The 13,609-nt window shown below is 63.5% G+C and overlaps 3 protein-coding genes across 3 annotated transcripts; 2 read left to right on the plus strand and 1 right to left on the minus strand.

The window, feature by feature from the left end:
* Positions 1–95: 95 nt before the first annotated feature.
* PRPF19 (pre-mRNA processing factor 19) lies at positions 96–4,104 on the minus strand. The gene is made up of 16 exons (XM_053946369.1): positions 4,014–4,104; positions 3,697–3,846; positions 3,371–3,447; positions 3,159–3,300; positions 2,999–3,072; positions 2,826–2,888; positions 2,699–2,740; positions 2,539–2,613; positions 2,340–2,415; positions 2,076–2,185; positions 1,782–1,937; positions 1,635–1,704; positions 1,256–1,341; positions 860–1,030; positions 645–750; positions 96–553 (listed from the first exon to the last, which is right to left on the minus strand). Exons 1-16 carry the CDS (start codon positions 4,030–4,032, stop codon positions 456–458), a joined length of 1,515 nt encoding a protein of 504 aa, XP_053802344.1. The 5' UTR covers positions 4,033–4,104; the 3' UTR covers positions 96–455.
* TMEM109 (transmembrane protein 109) lies at positions 4,022–6,496 on the plus strand. The gene is given in 5 exon segments (XM_053946370.1): positions 4,022–4,145; positions 4,148–4,369; positions 5,184–5,413; positions 5,516–5,618; positions 5,703–6,496. Coding segments are annotated over 5 exon segments (1,050 nt in total). The 3' UTR covers positions 6,074–6,496.
* Positions 6,497–7,024: 528 nt separating this feature from the next.
* Positions 7,025–13,295, plus strand: TMEM132A (transmembrane protein 132A). Its single transcript, XM_053946739.1, is given in 13 exon segments — positions 7,025–7,153; positions 7,155–7,221; positions 7,224–7,289; positions 8,112–8,320; positions 8,402–8,968; positions 9,044–9,399; positions 9,830–9,988; positions 10,065–10,257; positions 10,328–10,471; positions 10,545–10,747; positions 10,983–11,259; positions 11,468–11,659; positions 11,736–13,295. Coding segments are annotated over 13 exon segments (3,642 nt in total). The 3' UTR covers positions 12,816–13,295.
* Positions 13,296–13,609: the final 314 nt, after the last annotated feature.

The following is a 13,609-nucleotide window of genomic DNA, read 5'->3' on the forward strand; positions in this document are numbered from 1 at the left end:
TCATCCTCACTCCCAAGCTGGCAGCAGCCACAGACTCCCCCCAAATCCAACCCTGCTACACCCCAGCCCTTCACAGGAGCCTTTTCCGGCTGGAATGACAGGGAATAATTCTTTATTTCCATACTGAAACTAAGTAACTGCTTACAAAACTGCACAGTCCTCCCTTCCCTCCCTCCTTCCACACATCCCAGCCTCAGACTTCCACCAGCACCGGGATTGGGGCTTTTTGTCAGACCAGTTACAAGCACAAAACAATCTAAAGGCGGAAAACACACGGAACTGGGGAAAAAACTAAACAATAAATTCATGGAGCACAGGGAAGACAATGCCTGACCTCCCTTGTGCCAACACCTACAACAGGGGAGCTTGATAATCCCTCCTGGATAATCCTACATTGGATATTCCCACCCACCTCCCACCCCGAATCCCAAAAAATCCCAGCCCCACTTCCAGGGCTACAGGCTGTAGAACTTGAGGCTCCGATCCATGCCTGTGGAAGCGATGAACTTGGCGTGGTGGCCAAAGGCCACTCCTGTGGTCAGACCACTGTGCTCTGGGGATGGAAAACAATCCATGGTCACAATTCTGAGTGGATTTGTCCCATTCCCACCCCAGCCACTTCCATGATTCCCACAGTCCCTCACCTGTGAAGTGAAGGATCTCCGTCCACTGCTTGCAGATGTAGATCTGGACATCGGTCCCGCCCAGCGCCAGATAGGTCCCGCTCTGGTCAAAAATCAGGGATTTCACCTGCGGAGAAGAATCACAACAAGGCGCTGAAAAAGCTCCAAATGGCCTTTTTGGGATGCCACAACCCCTGGAGCAGAGAGGCTGTGGAGGGAAAAGGGACATGACACACCTCGAAGTTGTTATCCAGCTGCAACGTCTTGAAGTTCTTGAGCTTCCTCAAATCCCAGAGCTTGACCGAGGAGTCGTCGGCTGCCGTGGCCAGGTAGTATCCGTTCTCGGAAAAGGCGATGCTGGTGATGGGGCCGGAGTGTCCCGGGAAGTTGGCCACGTTGGTGCGTTCCTGGGGACAAGGCGGTCAGAGGGAATCACAGCGCTGGGATGGGCATCGTTCCCAACCGCCCTGCGCAGTCACGGTGTCACCAGTGGTTGCTCTGGAGCTGGAATCTTGGGAGTTTTGGAACAACTTCCAAAAACATTCCTCAAAGCCCTGCTCCTTGGACTGATCCCCAAGCCAAGCTCAGACAACCCCAAACCCCTGTTCCTGCACATTCCCATCAGCCCTTACCTTCAGATCCCAGATCTTGATTTGGGAATCCATCGTTCCCGTCCCAAAAATGAGCCCGTCGGGGTGGAACTGGGCACAGGTGAGAGCTGCAGAGACAGCAGGAGAATCAGATGCTTGGGAAGACTCAGAGGGCTGGGAAGACTCCCAGGAGGGTTGGGAAGATTTGGAAGGTCGGGAAGGCTCAAGACTCCGAAGTCTCCCCAACAGCAAGTTGGAAATATTTTGAGAGTTGGGAACACTCAAGAAAGTTTATGAGATTGGAAGGGTTGGGAAGACTCAGGAAGGTTGGGAAGGCTGCCAAGACCTCCCCAAAGGAGTCCCCATGAACTCCAGGAGCCAAGGGATGCCTAGAATGGGGATAATCAACTCCAAAGCTTACCACATCCAGAGCTCTCATCCGTCACCTTGGTGAGGACGCGGCCTGTCTGGATATCCGAGAAAGCCCAGTACTGGGAGAGAAGAAGAGGGTTGGAGAGGGAAGGGGTGGGACGCAAAGGTGGGATCTGTGGGATGGGGAGGGATTCACCTGGTCATCCGAGGAGCTGAGCAGGTAATCACCCGTGGCGTGGAGGCTGAGCCCGGTCACGGAGCCCTCGTGGGCACGGACCACCTGGACACAGGAGGCGTTGGGAACGGACCAGATCCGGATCGTGGCGTCGGGAGAAGCCGAGAACACCAAGTCCTACACAAGGACAACACCAGAAGGTTCACACGGGAAGAATTCACCTCTCTGAGAGCTCCCAGCAGGAGATTCCACTAGAGGAGGGTCCTGATATCCAGATTTGAGGCATCCTGGAAGTGAGGAAGGAGCCAGACGCACCTGGGATGGGTGGAAGACGACACTGGTGACTTTCTTGGTGTGGCCCTTGAGCGTGGCCAGGATCTGCTCCGAGCTCTTGTCGAACACGATGACGTTTTTGTCGGCTCCACCTAGAAAACCGAGCGGGAAGCGCTGGGATGGGAGTGTGGGTCCAACCAACGCCAAATCCACCTGCCTTATGTCCCTTGTTCCCCTTCAAACTCCCAAAAACACAGAGAAGGAGACCTACTCCCAGGTAGGAAACCCCCAGGAAAGCTCCCTTACCAGTGAGGATCTTGTTGGTGTCGGAAGGACACAGATCCAAGGCAAGAATTCCTGGGATGCTGGCGCTGTGCAGCCCCTATGTGAGGGAGGAGAACCCCAAATTAATGCCACAAGCAGCAAAACCCTCCCAAAAGGAATCAAAAATCGATTCCCAGCTCCATGTGGGAGTTTCCCAGTCCTTTCCCATCCCGGCACTCACCACGTGCGAGGCCACCTGCCGGTACTTGCTGAGTTCCTCCGGCTTCACCAGTTCCTCCGGGACCGTCTTGCCCCTCTGGAAAAAACAGGGATAAACATCAGCCTTGGCTGGAGCACGGCACATCCTAGCTCCCTCCAAATCCTTGGATAAGTCCACTCACCTTCTTACGCTCCGTGGTCAGCACCGTCGCCTTGTCTTGGAGCTGGAAAACAAGAGGAGGGTGGGCACAGACCGGGAATTCTGCGACGGGAAGATGGGGAGGGGAACACATGGAATGCTGCCCCTACCTTCTGGATGATCTCCGGCGTCATTCCCGCCAGCTCTCCCAGATCCATGGCCTCGCCAGTGCCCTGTGTGGCACAGAGAGAGGAGACATGCAGAGAGGGAATTTGGGAGCAATGACTGGTGAAAGGGTTGGGAATGAGCGGGAAAAGGACCAGGATGGGGAGCAGGGACTCACGGCCACGTTGGGCTGCGCTGACGGCACCGCCTGGGGCACGATGAGCCCGGCCTGAGGCTTCAGCGTGGCCAGAGCTGCAAAAACACAACAGGTTTAAAGGAAAACCGGGATACGGCACTTCCCAGCACCCCTTCCCGGGAATGCCACGCGTCTGTGTCACCTTCTCTGGCGGCAGTGACCTCCTTGGTGAGGCGGGCGATGACTCTGCAGGCGGCATCGTGCTGGTACAGGGCGTGGGACAGCTCCTGGCGCGTGGTCTGCAGCTGCTGCCGCAGCGTGAAGCTGTGCAGCATCACGGCATCCTGCCGGGAAGCGCCGGAGTCAGCCAGGGAATGGCGGGATGCCAGCCCCGGCAGCCCCCCCGGCACTCACCCACTCGTCCTGCAGGGCTTTCAGGATGGCCGGGATGCTGGTGGCCGAGGGGGGCTTGGGGCGGATCGGGTGGGCGACTGGAAGAAAGATGGACACGTCACCCGTGTCCCCGGTATCCCTATGGCTCGCCCTTGCCTTTCCCGTTTCACCATCCCTCCTTTAGCCTCTCTCTCCCAGCCTCCACAGCTGAGTTAGGCATCTCAGCCCCAGCTCGGCAAACCCCAAAACACCTCGGGCACCGCCATTCCCGACCCTGGAGCCGCCGCCCCCGGGAGGGCCGCTTTTCCCGGGAGAACCTTTCCCATGCCCGTTCCCGATCCCGGCACCTTTGATGTCGATGAGCTGCTCCTCGGACAGCGGCTGGTTGTTGACAGGGTCGGTGCCGTTCTCCGCGATGTATTTCTCGATCAGCCGCCGCTCGTACACGTGGTTGGACACCGGCGACACACACGGGTGCTCCGGGACCTCGTTGGAAACTGCGGGGGAAAGGGAAGGATAGGATGGGACGGGAACGGGGGTTTGGGAACCCCCAGCGGGGTGCTCTCCCGGTGACCCCGGCTGTCCCCGCCCCGCAGCCCGGGATCCCCCATTCGGTAACTCTCGCCCCCGCGCACTCCCGCGGCCGCTCTCTCTCCGCACTCACTGGAGCAGATGAGCGCCATGGCGGAGGCCGGGCGGTCGCGGCGCTCCGGTTACGGCCCCGCTGCCCTTCCGAGGCTGTTTCCGGTTCTCCTTTCCGGTCCGGGGTCCCGGTTCCGGTTCCGGTTGGCGCGCGCGGCCCCCGCGCCGCTCCCGAGCGCTCACGCGGGCGCCGCCGCCGCCGGAACCGGAAGCGCTCCCGGCATCCCCCGCGCTCCCCCCGCCGGCGGGAACGGCGCTTCCCGGCGTGCACCGCGCGCCGCCGCCCGCCTCCGGCTGTTGCCATGGTGACCGCGTTCCCGCCATGCACTGCGGCGGCCCCGGGGACTACAGCTCCCGGCGTGCCCCGCGGCGGAGCCGAGGGAAGCCCCGGTGAGGGGGGGTCGGGGGGGACCCCGGGGTGGGGGGTGGAATTCGGGGAAAATTGGAGGAAATTCGGGGAAAGCCGGGGGGAAATGGAGGGGAAAATGGGCGGTGGGGGGCTCCAGGGGGGGATAGGCGGGATGAGGGAGCCGCGGTGGGGGTTCCTAGGGGGGGGATCCCGGGGGGACCGGGGGGATCCGGAGAGGTGGGGGGGGGGCAGTGGGAGGTGGGTACAGAGGGGCCTGGGGGGATCCTGGGGGGATCAGCGGGATCCCGGAGACCGCGGAGATGTGGGTGGGGTGCGCACAGAGGGATTTGGGGATCCAAAGTGGGCACTGGGGAGATCCAGGGAAGATTGCGGGGATTTTGGGGATCGTGAAGGGTGGAGGGCCCTGAGCGGAGGGGCGGGCACAGGGGCGATCGGGGGTTCCAGGGGAATGGGGGGAACTGGGTGGGGCTGGGCACACTTGGACTGGGGAGATCCCAGGGGGATTGGGGAGAAGTGGGGAGCACGGGGGGTCCCGGGAGTGGCAGTGGTGGCAGTGTCCCATCCCGGAGCACCCCGCTCCCTCCTTTGGGAAGGGGTGCCCCCCCTTCCCAGCCAGGCCCGGTGCCCTTGGCTGTGTCCCGCGGACTGTTGTCGATCCCAAAAATAGCCAGGACACCCAGGCCTGTGCTGAGGGGGGGCATGGAACTGGGCTCTGGGGCCTCCAGCCTCCCCTCCTGCCTGGGGGACCCCAAAACCAGCAAGTGGACCCCAAAACCAGCAGGGTTTCCCCCTCCCAGCTCCCCCACATCTCTCTTTCCCCACAGATCCCGGGTTCCAGGATGGGCAGTGCCATGGGGCACTGGGCTCTGCTAGCCGTGCTGCTGTGGATCCCATTCCTCATGGGATCAGCAGGGGATGGAGCCAAGGATGGCCAGGAGGGATTCCGGGGACACGTCACCACCTCTGATGACCTGCTGCTCCGGCTGGGAAGATCCACTTGGGACACCCTGGAGAACTGGGTGGGACGCCAGCCCCTGCAGATGGTGGCGGAGGTGGGATCCTGATTCCCAAACCTTCCCTGGAGTTCCTTGTGCAGGGACATGGGGGGGTCTGCATTCTCTTTTCCTGCTTCCTTATCCCGTCTTTCCCCACAGAGCCTCTCCACCACCCTCTGGATCGTTTCCTCTGGGATCTCAGCAGCCCTGACCACGCTCTGTGGGATCCTGGGGGATCTCCTGGCCGCTTCCAGCATCAGCGGTGAGTGGGACTCACCCCGTGGGACGGCTCCGGCGCCCATTCCTGGTGCCACTGCCACCACTGACTCCCAGATCCCATTCCCAGGCCACCGGCTGGTCCGAGCGGCAGCGCTGGCTCCCGGAGAAGTCCAGAGGGTGCTCCTGTGGGCAGTGGCCGCCCTGGCGGGATCCTGGGTGCTAGCCCGGCTTCGAGGGCTGCTGCTCCCACTGCTCCGTGGCTTGAAGCTTTTCTTTTTCCTCGGAGCCTTCCTGCATGTGGCCGCTTCCCAGGAGAGCCCCACGGTGCAGGCGGGAATGCTGCTGGGCCTGTGGGTGCTCTACACCTTCCTGGGCAGCCTGGTGGCATCCCCGGATCCCAGCGCCAGGCTGGATGCGGCCGTCAAGAGCCTGGAGTGGAAGGTGGAGGAGCTGCGGCGGCGCCAGAAGTTTGGGGGGCCCCGGAACCGGGAGGATTGAGCCCCCCTAAAGCTTCCCCAGAGCTTGGCTCCGTCATCCCAAGCATCCCAAGCATGTGTCCCCTCGCTCCACTGAGCCCCCTGTACCCCCTCCTCTGCTTCCCAGTTCTCCCAGGGGTCCTGGGAGCCTCCCATCCATCTGGGAGCACCCCAGAATCAGGGGCTGTGCCTTGCCACATGTGCCACAAGTGCCTTCACCCCAAAAGCCACCCACACACCACAAATGTGGGAGAGGAGCTCCCACATTCCCTGCTCACTGGGGATGTTGTCCCAGCCCAGCCGGCTTGGGGTGCAGAGGGGATCCCATTCCCCATCCCGGGGGCTCTGCTTGTTTTGGGGTCCCCGCACTGTCAGGTTTTGGGTTTTAAGCTGCTTTTTAAACGGTTTTGATAATGTGGTTTGGAATAAAGACTGATTTATCTGGCCTGGCCCCACTGCTTTCCCATGGGAAGGGGGTCAGGCTCAGAGCCGCCCACCCAGTCCATACCCCCGGGGTGGGAAGGGGGGAGGAGGAAGAGCAGGAGGAGGAGGAGGAGGGTGGTTTGTCCATGCCAGGATCCCACCGCTCTCCAGCTGCTCCTGCTGTGCTTCCCGCTCGCTCTGTGCCCCTCGCCATGGATGTCCTTGTCCTTCCCCCTGTCCCCGGTATCCCTGGTGGAACAGGGAAAAATGGATGGCAGCTGAGGGAAGAATTCCCACCCTCCTGCTCTGCTCCGGGGGTCTCCGTGTGGCTTGGGGTGTCCGGTGCTGGGTGGGGCTGGGAATGGGATGAGGAGCAGGGATTGGCATGGGGATGAGGAAGAGGAGCAGAGATGGGGACGAGGAGTGGGATGAGGGTCAGAATGGGGAGCAGGGATGGTAATGGGGAGTGGGGTGAGGATGAGAATGGGGAGCAGGGCGGGGAATGAGGAGCAGGAGGGGGAGCAGCGCTGGGAATGGCGAGTGGGATGGGATGTGGCTCGGGCTGTGGAGCAGGAGCCGGAGCACCGGGCTCGGCCGTGCTTTAGGACCCGGCGGGACGAGGCGGCGCCGGTGCCGGTCCCGCCCCGGCCCCATTGTCTCGGCGCGGGGGCGGAGGGACGGGGAGGCACCGGCGAAGCGACAGGAGGCACCGGCGGCACCGGCACCGGCGGCACCGGCGGACGGACCGAGCCCCCCGGCCATGGCCTCGGCGCTCCGGCTGCCGCTGCTGGCCGCCGCCCTGCTCTGCGCCCCGGGTAAGTGGGAACGGCACCGGGAATGGCATCGGGAACGGCAGCTGGCACCAGGAACGGCACCGGGCACCGACCCCGACCCTGCTCCGCAGCCCTCCCGCCGTCCTGCCGGGATCCACTCCCGCGTGGTTCCGCAACCCGGGTCGATTCTCCCCTTTCCCCACGTTGGAGATCCCTCCGTTCCGCCGGGATCCCGGGAGCCGGGGCGACCTCACCCCCTCCTCCTCCTTCTCCGCGTTCCCCGGGATCCGTGCCCCCTCCACCGCCTGGGATCCCGAGGGGATCGCCCGGGAAACGTGCGATCCGCTGGGATCTTGAGGGGGGAATCTCCTCCCAGTCCCCACGGGAACCCGCCGCCCGAGGGATTCCCCTTCCCCCCGGTTCCCGGGATCTGCCTGGCCTCTGTCCCCGCACACCTGATCCCCTAGGTGGGATCAATTCCCGGCCGTGAGGAAGCCCTGCCCGGGCATCCAGGTGGGATCTGCTCCCTGTGATGAGAAATCCCTTTGATCAGGGCACCATGAGAGGGGCACCATGAGCCTGGATCCCACCCTGCAGGACACGGTTCCAACCCTCTCCTCAGTGGGGAATGCATTCCTACAGGGAACAGCCAGGACTGGGGGAACCGAGTGGTCCCCCCACTCCTGATGCAGGGATGCGATAACCCTGGGATGGGATAACCCTGGGACGGGGCAGCCATGGCAGGGGTGACCTCAGAATGCGGTGGCCCAGGCAAGGGGTCACCCTGTGTGCTGCTGCAAAGGTGGGCACAAAGACCCCCACTTGCCACTCTTGTGCACCCCATTCCCATCCTTGTCCCTGCAGTGAGGGGTGACGGGGAGCCCCCGGATCCCGTGTTCCTGCCGGCGGAGCTGGAGGTCCTTGGGGTGCCCGAGTCCTACCGGCTGCAGAGGGTGGATCAGGACGTGGCCCCCAACTCTTCCCTGCACACCCGCTCCGAGACATTCCTGCTGCTTCGTGCCGGATCCCAGGCCCTGGTCCAGGCCACCTACCCCCCGTTCAGCATCCGCCAGGTAACCAGGACTCCTGTGTCCCCTGGGCCGCCCCAGGTGGGGGGTGTCCTGGCCCCCACCACCATCCTGGTGTCCTTACAGGAGGTGTCCGTGGAGAGCCCCCGCGGCTCAGCAGCTTGGGCCATCCGCGCCGTGTCCCTGGAGAGCTCGGTGTCCCCTGCTGAGCCTGTGGCACGTGTCCTCTTCCATCTGCACGGGCCCGACTGGATGCCTGGGAAGCAGGATCATGCTGGGACCCAGAATCATCCCAAGGACTGGGACCATCCTGGGGTCTGGGATCACCCTGAAGTCCGGGACCATCCCAGGGAGCAGGACCACCCTGGGGTCCGGGATCACCCCAGGAACCGCGATCACCCTGGGGATCACGACCACCCCAGGGACCAGGACCACCCTGAGCAGCAGGACCACCACAGAGTCTGGGATCACCCCAAGCGGGATCACCCCAAAGATCGGCACTATCCTGGGATCCACGATCACTCCAAGTACTGGGACCACCTCAAGGACCAGGACCACCGTGAGCAGCAGGACCACCCTGGGAACTGGGATTCTTCAAGGGATTGGGATCACTCCAGAGCTCAGGATCTCCCCTGTGTCACCCTCCATGCTCACCACCGTGGGCGGGTGGCCCAGGGGACATGTCGCCTGCAGGTCAGTGCCCCCCTGGGGCCCCTGGGGACCCACAGCTCCCCCCAGCCTAATTCCAGGACCCCCTCTTCCCTGCAGGCCCCACTGGGCGTGTGCGTGGTGGAGCTGGAGATCCCTCCACGCTGGTTCTCCCTGGGATCCCTCCATTCCCACCGGAGCCGCCGGCGGGATTCCGACCTCGCGGAGCCTCCGGAGCGCCCAGAACCGGCTGAGCTGCGCTACAGCATGGGGGAGTGCGGGGGTCGGGAGCAGGAGGCTCCCAGAATCCTTGGAATGCTGGAGCTGCGGGCAGGAGAGCCGGAGCGGCGGCAGGAGGTGCGGCTGGACGAGAAGGTGCTGCTGCGTGTCCCCAATGTCCCCCTGCGGCCCGGGCAGCACTTCATGGCCACCATCGCCCTGCGCCACAACTTCACCGCCAACAGCCTGACCCTGAGGTGAGAGCGGGGACAATGGGGACAGCGGGACAGTGTGGGACACTGTGTGACACTGTGTGAAAGTGTGTGACAGTGAGTGGAAGTGTGTGACTGTGAGTGACTGACACTGTGCGCCAGTCTGTGACATTGTGTGGCAATTTGTGGCAGTATGTGAACATTTGATACCGTGTGCGCTGAGTGACATTGTGTGACACTACCTGATACCAGCTGACAGGATCTGATACTGTGTGACATTGTGTGACTGTGAGTGACACTGTGTGACATTGTGTGACTGTGAGTGACACTGTGTCGCAGCGAGTGACACCGAGTGATTGTGAGTGATGCTGTGGGACACCGTCTGACACCACCTGACATCGTGTGACACTGTTTAACACTGTGTGACAATTTGGGGCATTGTGTGACATCTGCGTGACACTGTGTGCTCCCACAGGATCAAGGCCAAGAAGGGCCTGCAGGTGGTCTCCGCCCATCCCACAATTCCCAGTGCCTGGAGCGTGCACCTGGAGCGTTCCCGTGGTCCCAAGCACTCCACGGCTGTGGTGACATGCCGGCGACTTGGAGACATCCCTGCCATCCATGACAGCTCCAGGTAGGGAATATCCCAATAGCCCAATCCCGGTGGGAATTATGGGTTGTTCCACCCTGATCCCAGTGCGGTGCTGCAGGGTGTCTGAGCCGGCCGCGTTCCTACACCTGGATGTGGCGGTGGAAAACGGGACGGGGGGGCTGGCGCCGGCGCGGCCCCTCACGTGGCAGGTGGAGTATCCCGGCCAGGATCCCGAGGCACAGAAGGACAAACTGGTCTGGGAAATCCAGGTGTCGGAGCGGGACGTCCGTGCCCTTGTCCCACTGGTGCAGGTGGGTGTCCCCATCCCATTCCAGCCCTCCATCCCGTGGGAAGCCCCCCCTTATCCCGCTGTGCTTCCAGGAGCTGGAGATCCTGAACACGGCGCCGCTGACCGGGATCCCCCGCGTTATCCCGGTCAAACTGGTGGCTGTGGAAGCAGGGGGCGGAGTGTCCGAGCTCACGGATCCCGTAGGATGCGAATCCGCTGACAAGCAGGTGCTGCAGGTGAGTCCTGCTATCCCCTCATTATCCCGCCTCACCCTGGGAGATTCCCATGGAATTCCGCGTGCCCTTGCAGGTGTCGGATTCCTGTGACCTGGTGTTCGTGGGGGGCAAGGAGAGCCGAGGGGCGCGGGGGGCCCGCGTGGATTTCTGGGTGCGCCGGCTGCGGGCGGAGCTGAGCTTCTCCGTCTGGGCTCCACTGCTCCCGCTCCGTGTCCAGCTGGGAGATCCCATCCTGGAGCAGCTCCGTGGCTGGAGACTGCCCGGGGGGCCTGACAGGTGAGGCCTACAGAATGGGATGGTGGGAAAAGGGGGAGACGGGAATGGTGCCGGGACTTGACGTGTGGGGATGCATCAGTGAGCCCCCAACACACTCCTGTGTGCCGAGATTCTTGTCACTCTGTTGTGGAATCCTGGTCTCCGTGTCCTGCAATCCCCTCTTCCCCTGCCCCTGGGGAACCCCTTGTCACCCATCCTGGGACTCTTGTCACCCTGTCCTTGTCCCCTGTCCCAGTGCCGTGGTCGAGTCTGAGGACCCCGCAGAGGAGCCGGAGCGGCGGGCGCGGGGCTGCCGGCCCCAGTTCCAGCGCACGGAGCTCCGTGTCCTAGCACACTTTGTGGCCCACCCCCTGGATGGTGGCCGTCACCTGTCCTACCTGCCCAGCCCTGAGTGGCTCCTGGATGTCACCCACCTGGTGGCTGCCCGGACCCGTATCCAGGACCCCCGTGTGGCCTCACTGGAAGCAGGGGCCGTGGTGGTAGGCCGGGAGCCTGGAGTCACCTCCGTGGAGGTAAATGGGGGTTGTTTGGGGGATCCTGGGAAGATCTGGGGGTGTGGGAAGATTGCAAGGATGGAGCTGGGGGACTGGAAATGATCCCAGTGGCAGCTGGGCAGGATACAGGGAGGGAGGGAACTGAGGGGCTGGAAAGGCTGGCACAGGATGGGAAGAGGAAATAGTGGCCGTGAGGAACGTTGGAGGGCTCACAAGCTGCTTCCAGGTGCGCTCCCCGCTCTCCGACTCCATCCTGGGGGAGCAGACGCTGGTGGTTTCTGAGGAGAAGGTGGCAGTGACAGAGCTCCACGCCCAGGTGGTGGCTGGGCTCTCCTTATCCCTGCGGACACAGCCGGATCATCCTGGCATGGTCACCACCACTGTCCTGGGGACACCCACGCTACGGGCCCTCAAGCAGGTGAGATGGGTGGGGGGTGACCCCAGTCTCCCCAGTGTCCCCCAAACCTCTGCCATCCCGCTTGTCATCCTGCCAGGAAGCGACCCTGTCCATCTGGTTGTCCTTCTCTGACCACACGCTGGCCCCTCTGGAGCTCTACGGGTGGCACGACGTGGCCTTGACCATGACGTCCCTCGACCGCGCCGTCGCCACCGTTAGGGGGTCCCCCGGGGTCCCCGCTGCCCACCCGTGGGTGGTGGCCGAGGGGCCGGGCCGGGGGGCCCTGCTCCAGCTCAGCCTGCACCCCCCGGATGTGTGCCGGCGTGGCCGGCACCGCGCGGCCGCCCTGGCCACCGGCACCGCCTGGCTCGAGGTGGGGGTCCCCTCTCCCGGGAGCCCCCGGCCCTTCCCGCGGGCTGAGGGCGCCATGTCCGGGGAAGCGGTGACCGTGGGACAGAGGGACCCCGCGGGCGTGGGGCCAGCAGCCACCAAGCTCCAGGGGTCTTCCTCGGAGGAGGATGACGAGGAAGGCTACGGACGCAACCGCGTCGGCATGGAAGAGGAGGAGGAAGAGGAGGAGGAGATGGTGAAGGCTCCGGAGCGGGTGACTGACCTGGAAATTGGGATGTACGTGCTCCTGGGAGTCTTCTGCCTCGCCATCTTCATCTTCCTCGTCAACTGCATCTTCTTCGTGCTCCGGTACCAGCAGAAGGAGCTGCCCGAGCCGGGCGGGACCCCCTCGGCCCCGCAACCCCACAACTGGGTCTGGCTGGGCACCGACCAGGAGGAGCTGAGCCGGCAGCTGGATCGGCAGCAGCTGGATCGGCCACAGCCGGATCGCCGGCAGCCGGAACCCCCGGCATCCCCGGGCCCCCCCTGTGGCTGCGGGGGCCCCCCGGGCTCCAGCGAGGACGGGGCTCCCCCGGGCTCCCCGGCCCCCGGAGCGCCGCTGCCCCGCAAGGAGGGATCGGCTCCAGGCGGCGGCCGCAGGAAGCGGGTGGAGTTTGTCACCTTTGGCCCCCCCCGTGTCCCCGAGGAGCCCCCCCCGGCAGCCCCCCACGTCCAGTCCATCCTGGTGGCCAGTGAGGACGACATCCGCTGGGTGTGCGAGGACATGGGGCTGCGGGATCCCGAGGAGCTCCGGAGCTACATGGAGAGGATCCGCGGCAGCTCCTGACCCCGAGGGGGCGACTCCCGGACCCCCCAATTCCCGGGCAAACCAGTAAGGGCCCGACCTCCTCCCCGTGCCGTGCTGGGGGGACACCGACCCCCTTTCCCAGCGGGATGGGCCGGGGACCACTGGTGGCCTCCTGGGACCACCCCGAGGTGCCCACAGAGGGTGAGGGGGGGGGTCTCCCAGCCCTATCCTTACAGGGGCAGGATCCCGGCGGCACCGGGGAGGAATTTGGGATGCTCTTACTGCTTTGGGTCTCATTGCGACATGGTGTTCATAGTGGTGATGATGATGGTGGTGATGATTCCTGTGGTCTGATCCCGGGGAGGATCCTGTGTCCCCCCCACCTTCACCCCGGCCACGCATCCGTTTTGTACACATTTTTTATCGGGAACGCCCGGGAAGGGGCTGCCAGGGGCTGGTATTTATGGAAAATTTTTAATTCTGACGTTGTTACAAAAATAAAGTATTTAAAAAAAACAATTGGGATTCTCCTCCATGCCATCTCCTCTGATCCCGACACCGGGTCCCACCCTGCCCCCATGGCAGTGCCAGGCTCCTGGGAATGGGCACATGCCCTTGACCTTGGCTCCACATGGGAGCTGGTCACGGGATTGGATCCAGGGCTGGGCCTGGCTGTGGCCCAGCTGGGGTCACCTTGGGATAAGGGATCTCCTTCCTCCCTCTCCTGCCATCCTCCTCCTCCCTATTTCCAACCCCAACACCATCCTTATACTGCATGTCCTCCCCACGGCCAGTCCCCGACATTCCCAAATGTCCCCTCAGCACCTCCCTTT

The sequence above is a fragment of the Vidua chalybeata genome, chromosome 6 (genome assembly GCF_026979565.1).
Source record: "Vidua chalybeata isolate OUT-0048 chromosome 6, bVidCha1 merged haplotype, whole genome shotgun sequence".
NCBI classification, from domain to species: Eukaryota; Metazoa; Chordata; class Aves; order Passeriformes; family Viduidae; genus Vidua; species Vidua chalybeata.

Coding starts and splice junctions, on each gene's coding strand:
- PRPF19 (XM_053946369.1), bottom strand. Junction 3,301..3,370: donor AAGCCCTGCAGGACGAGTGG/GTGAGTGCCGGG, acceptor GCTTCCCGGCAG/GATGCCGTGATGCTGCACAG. Junction 2,614..2,698: donor TGACCACGGAGCGTAAGAAG/GTGAGTGGACTT, acceptor TGTTTTTTCCAG/AGGGGCAAGACGGTCCCGGA.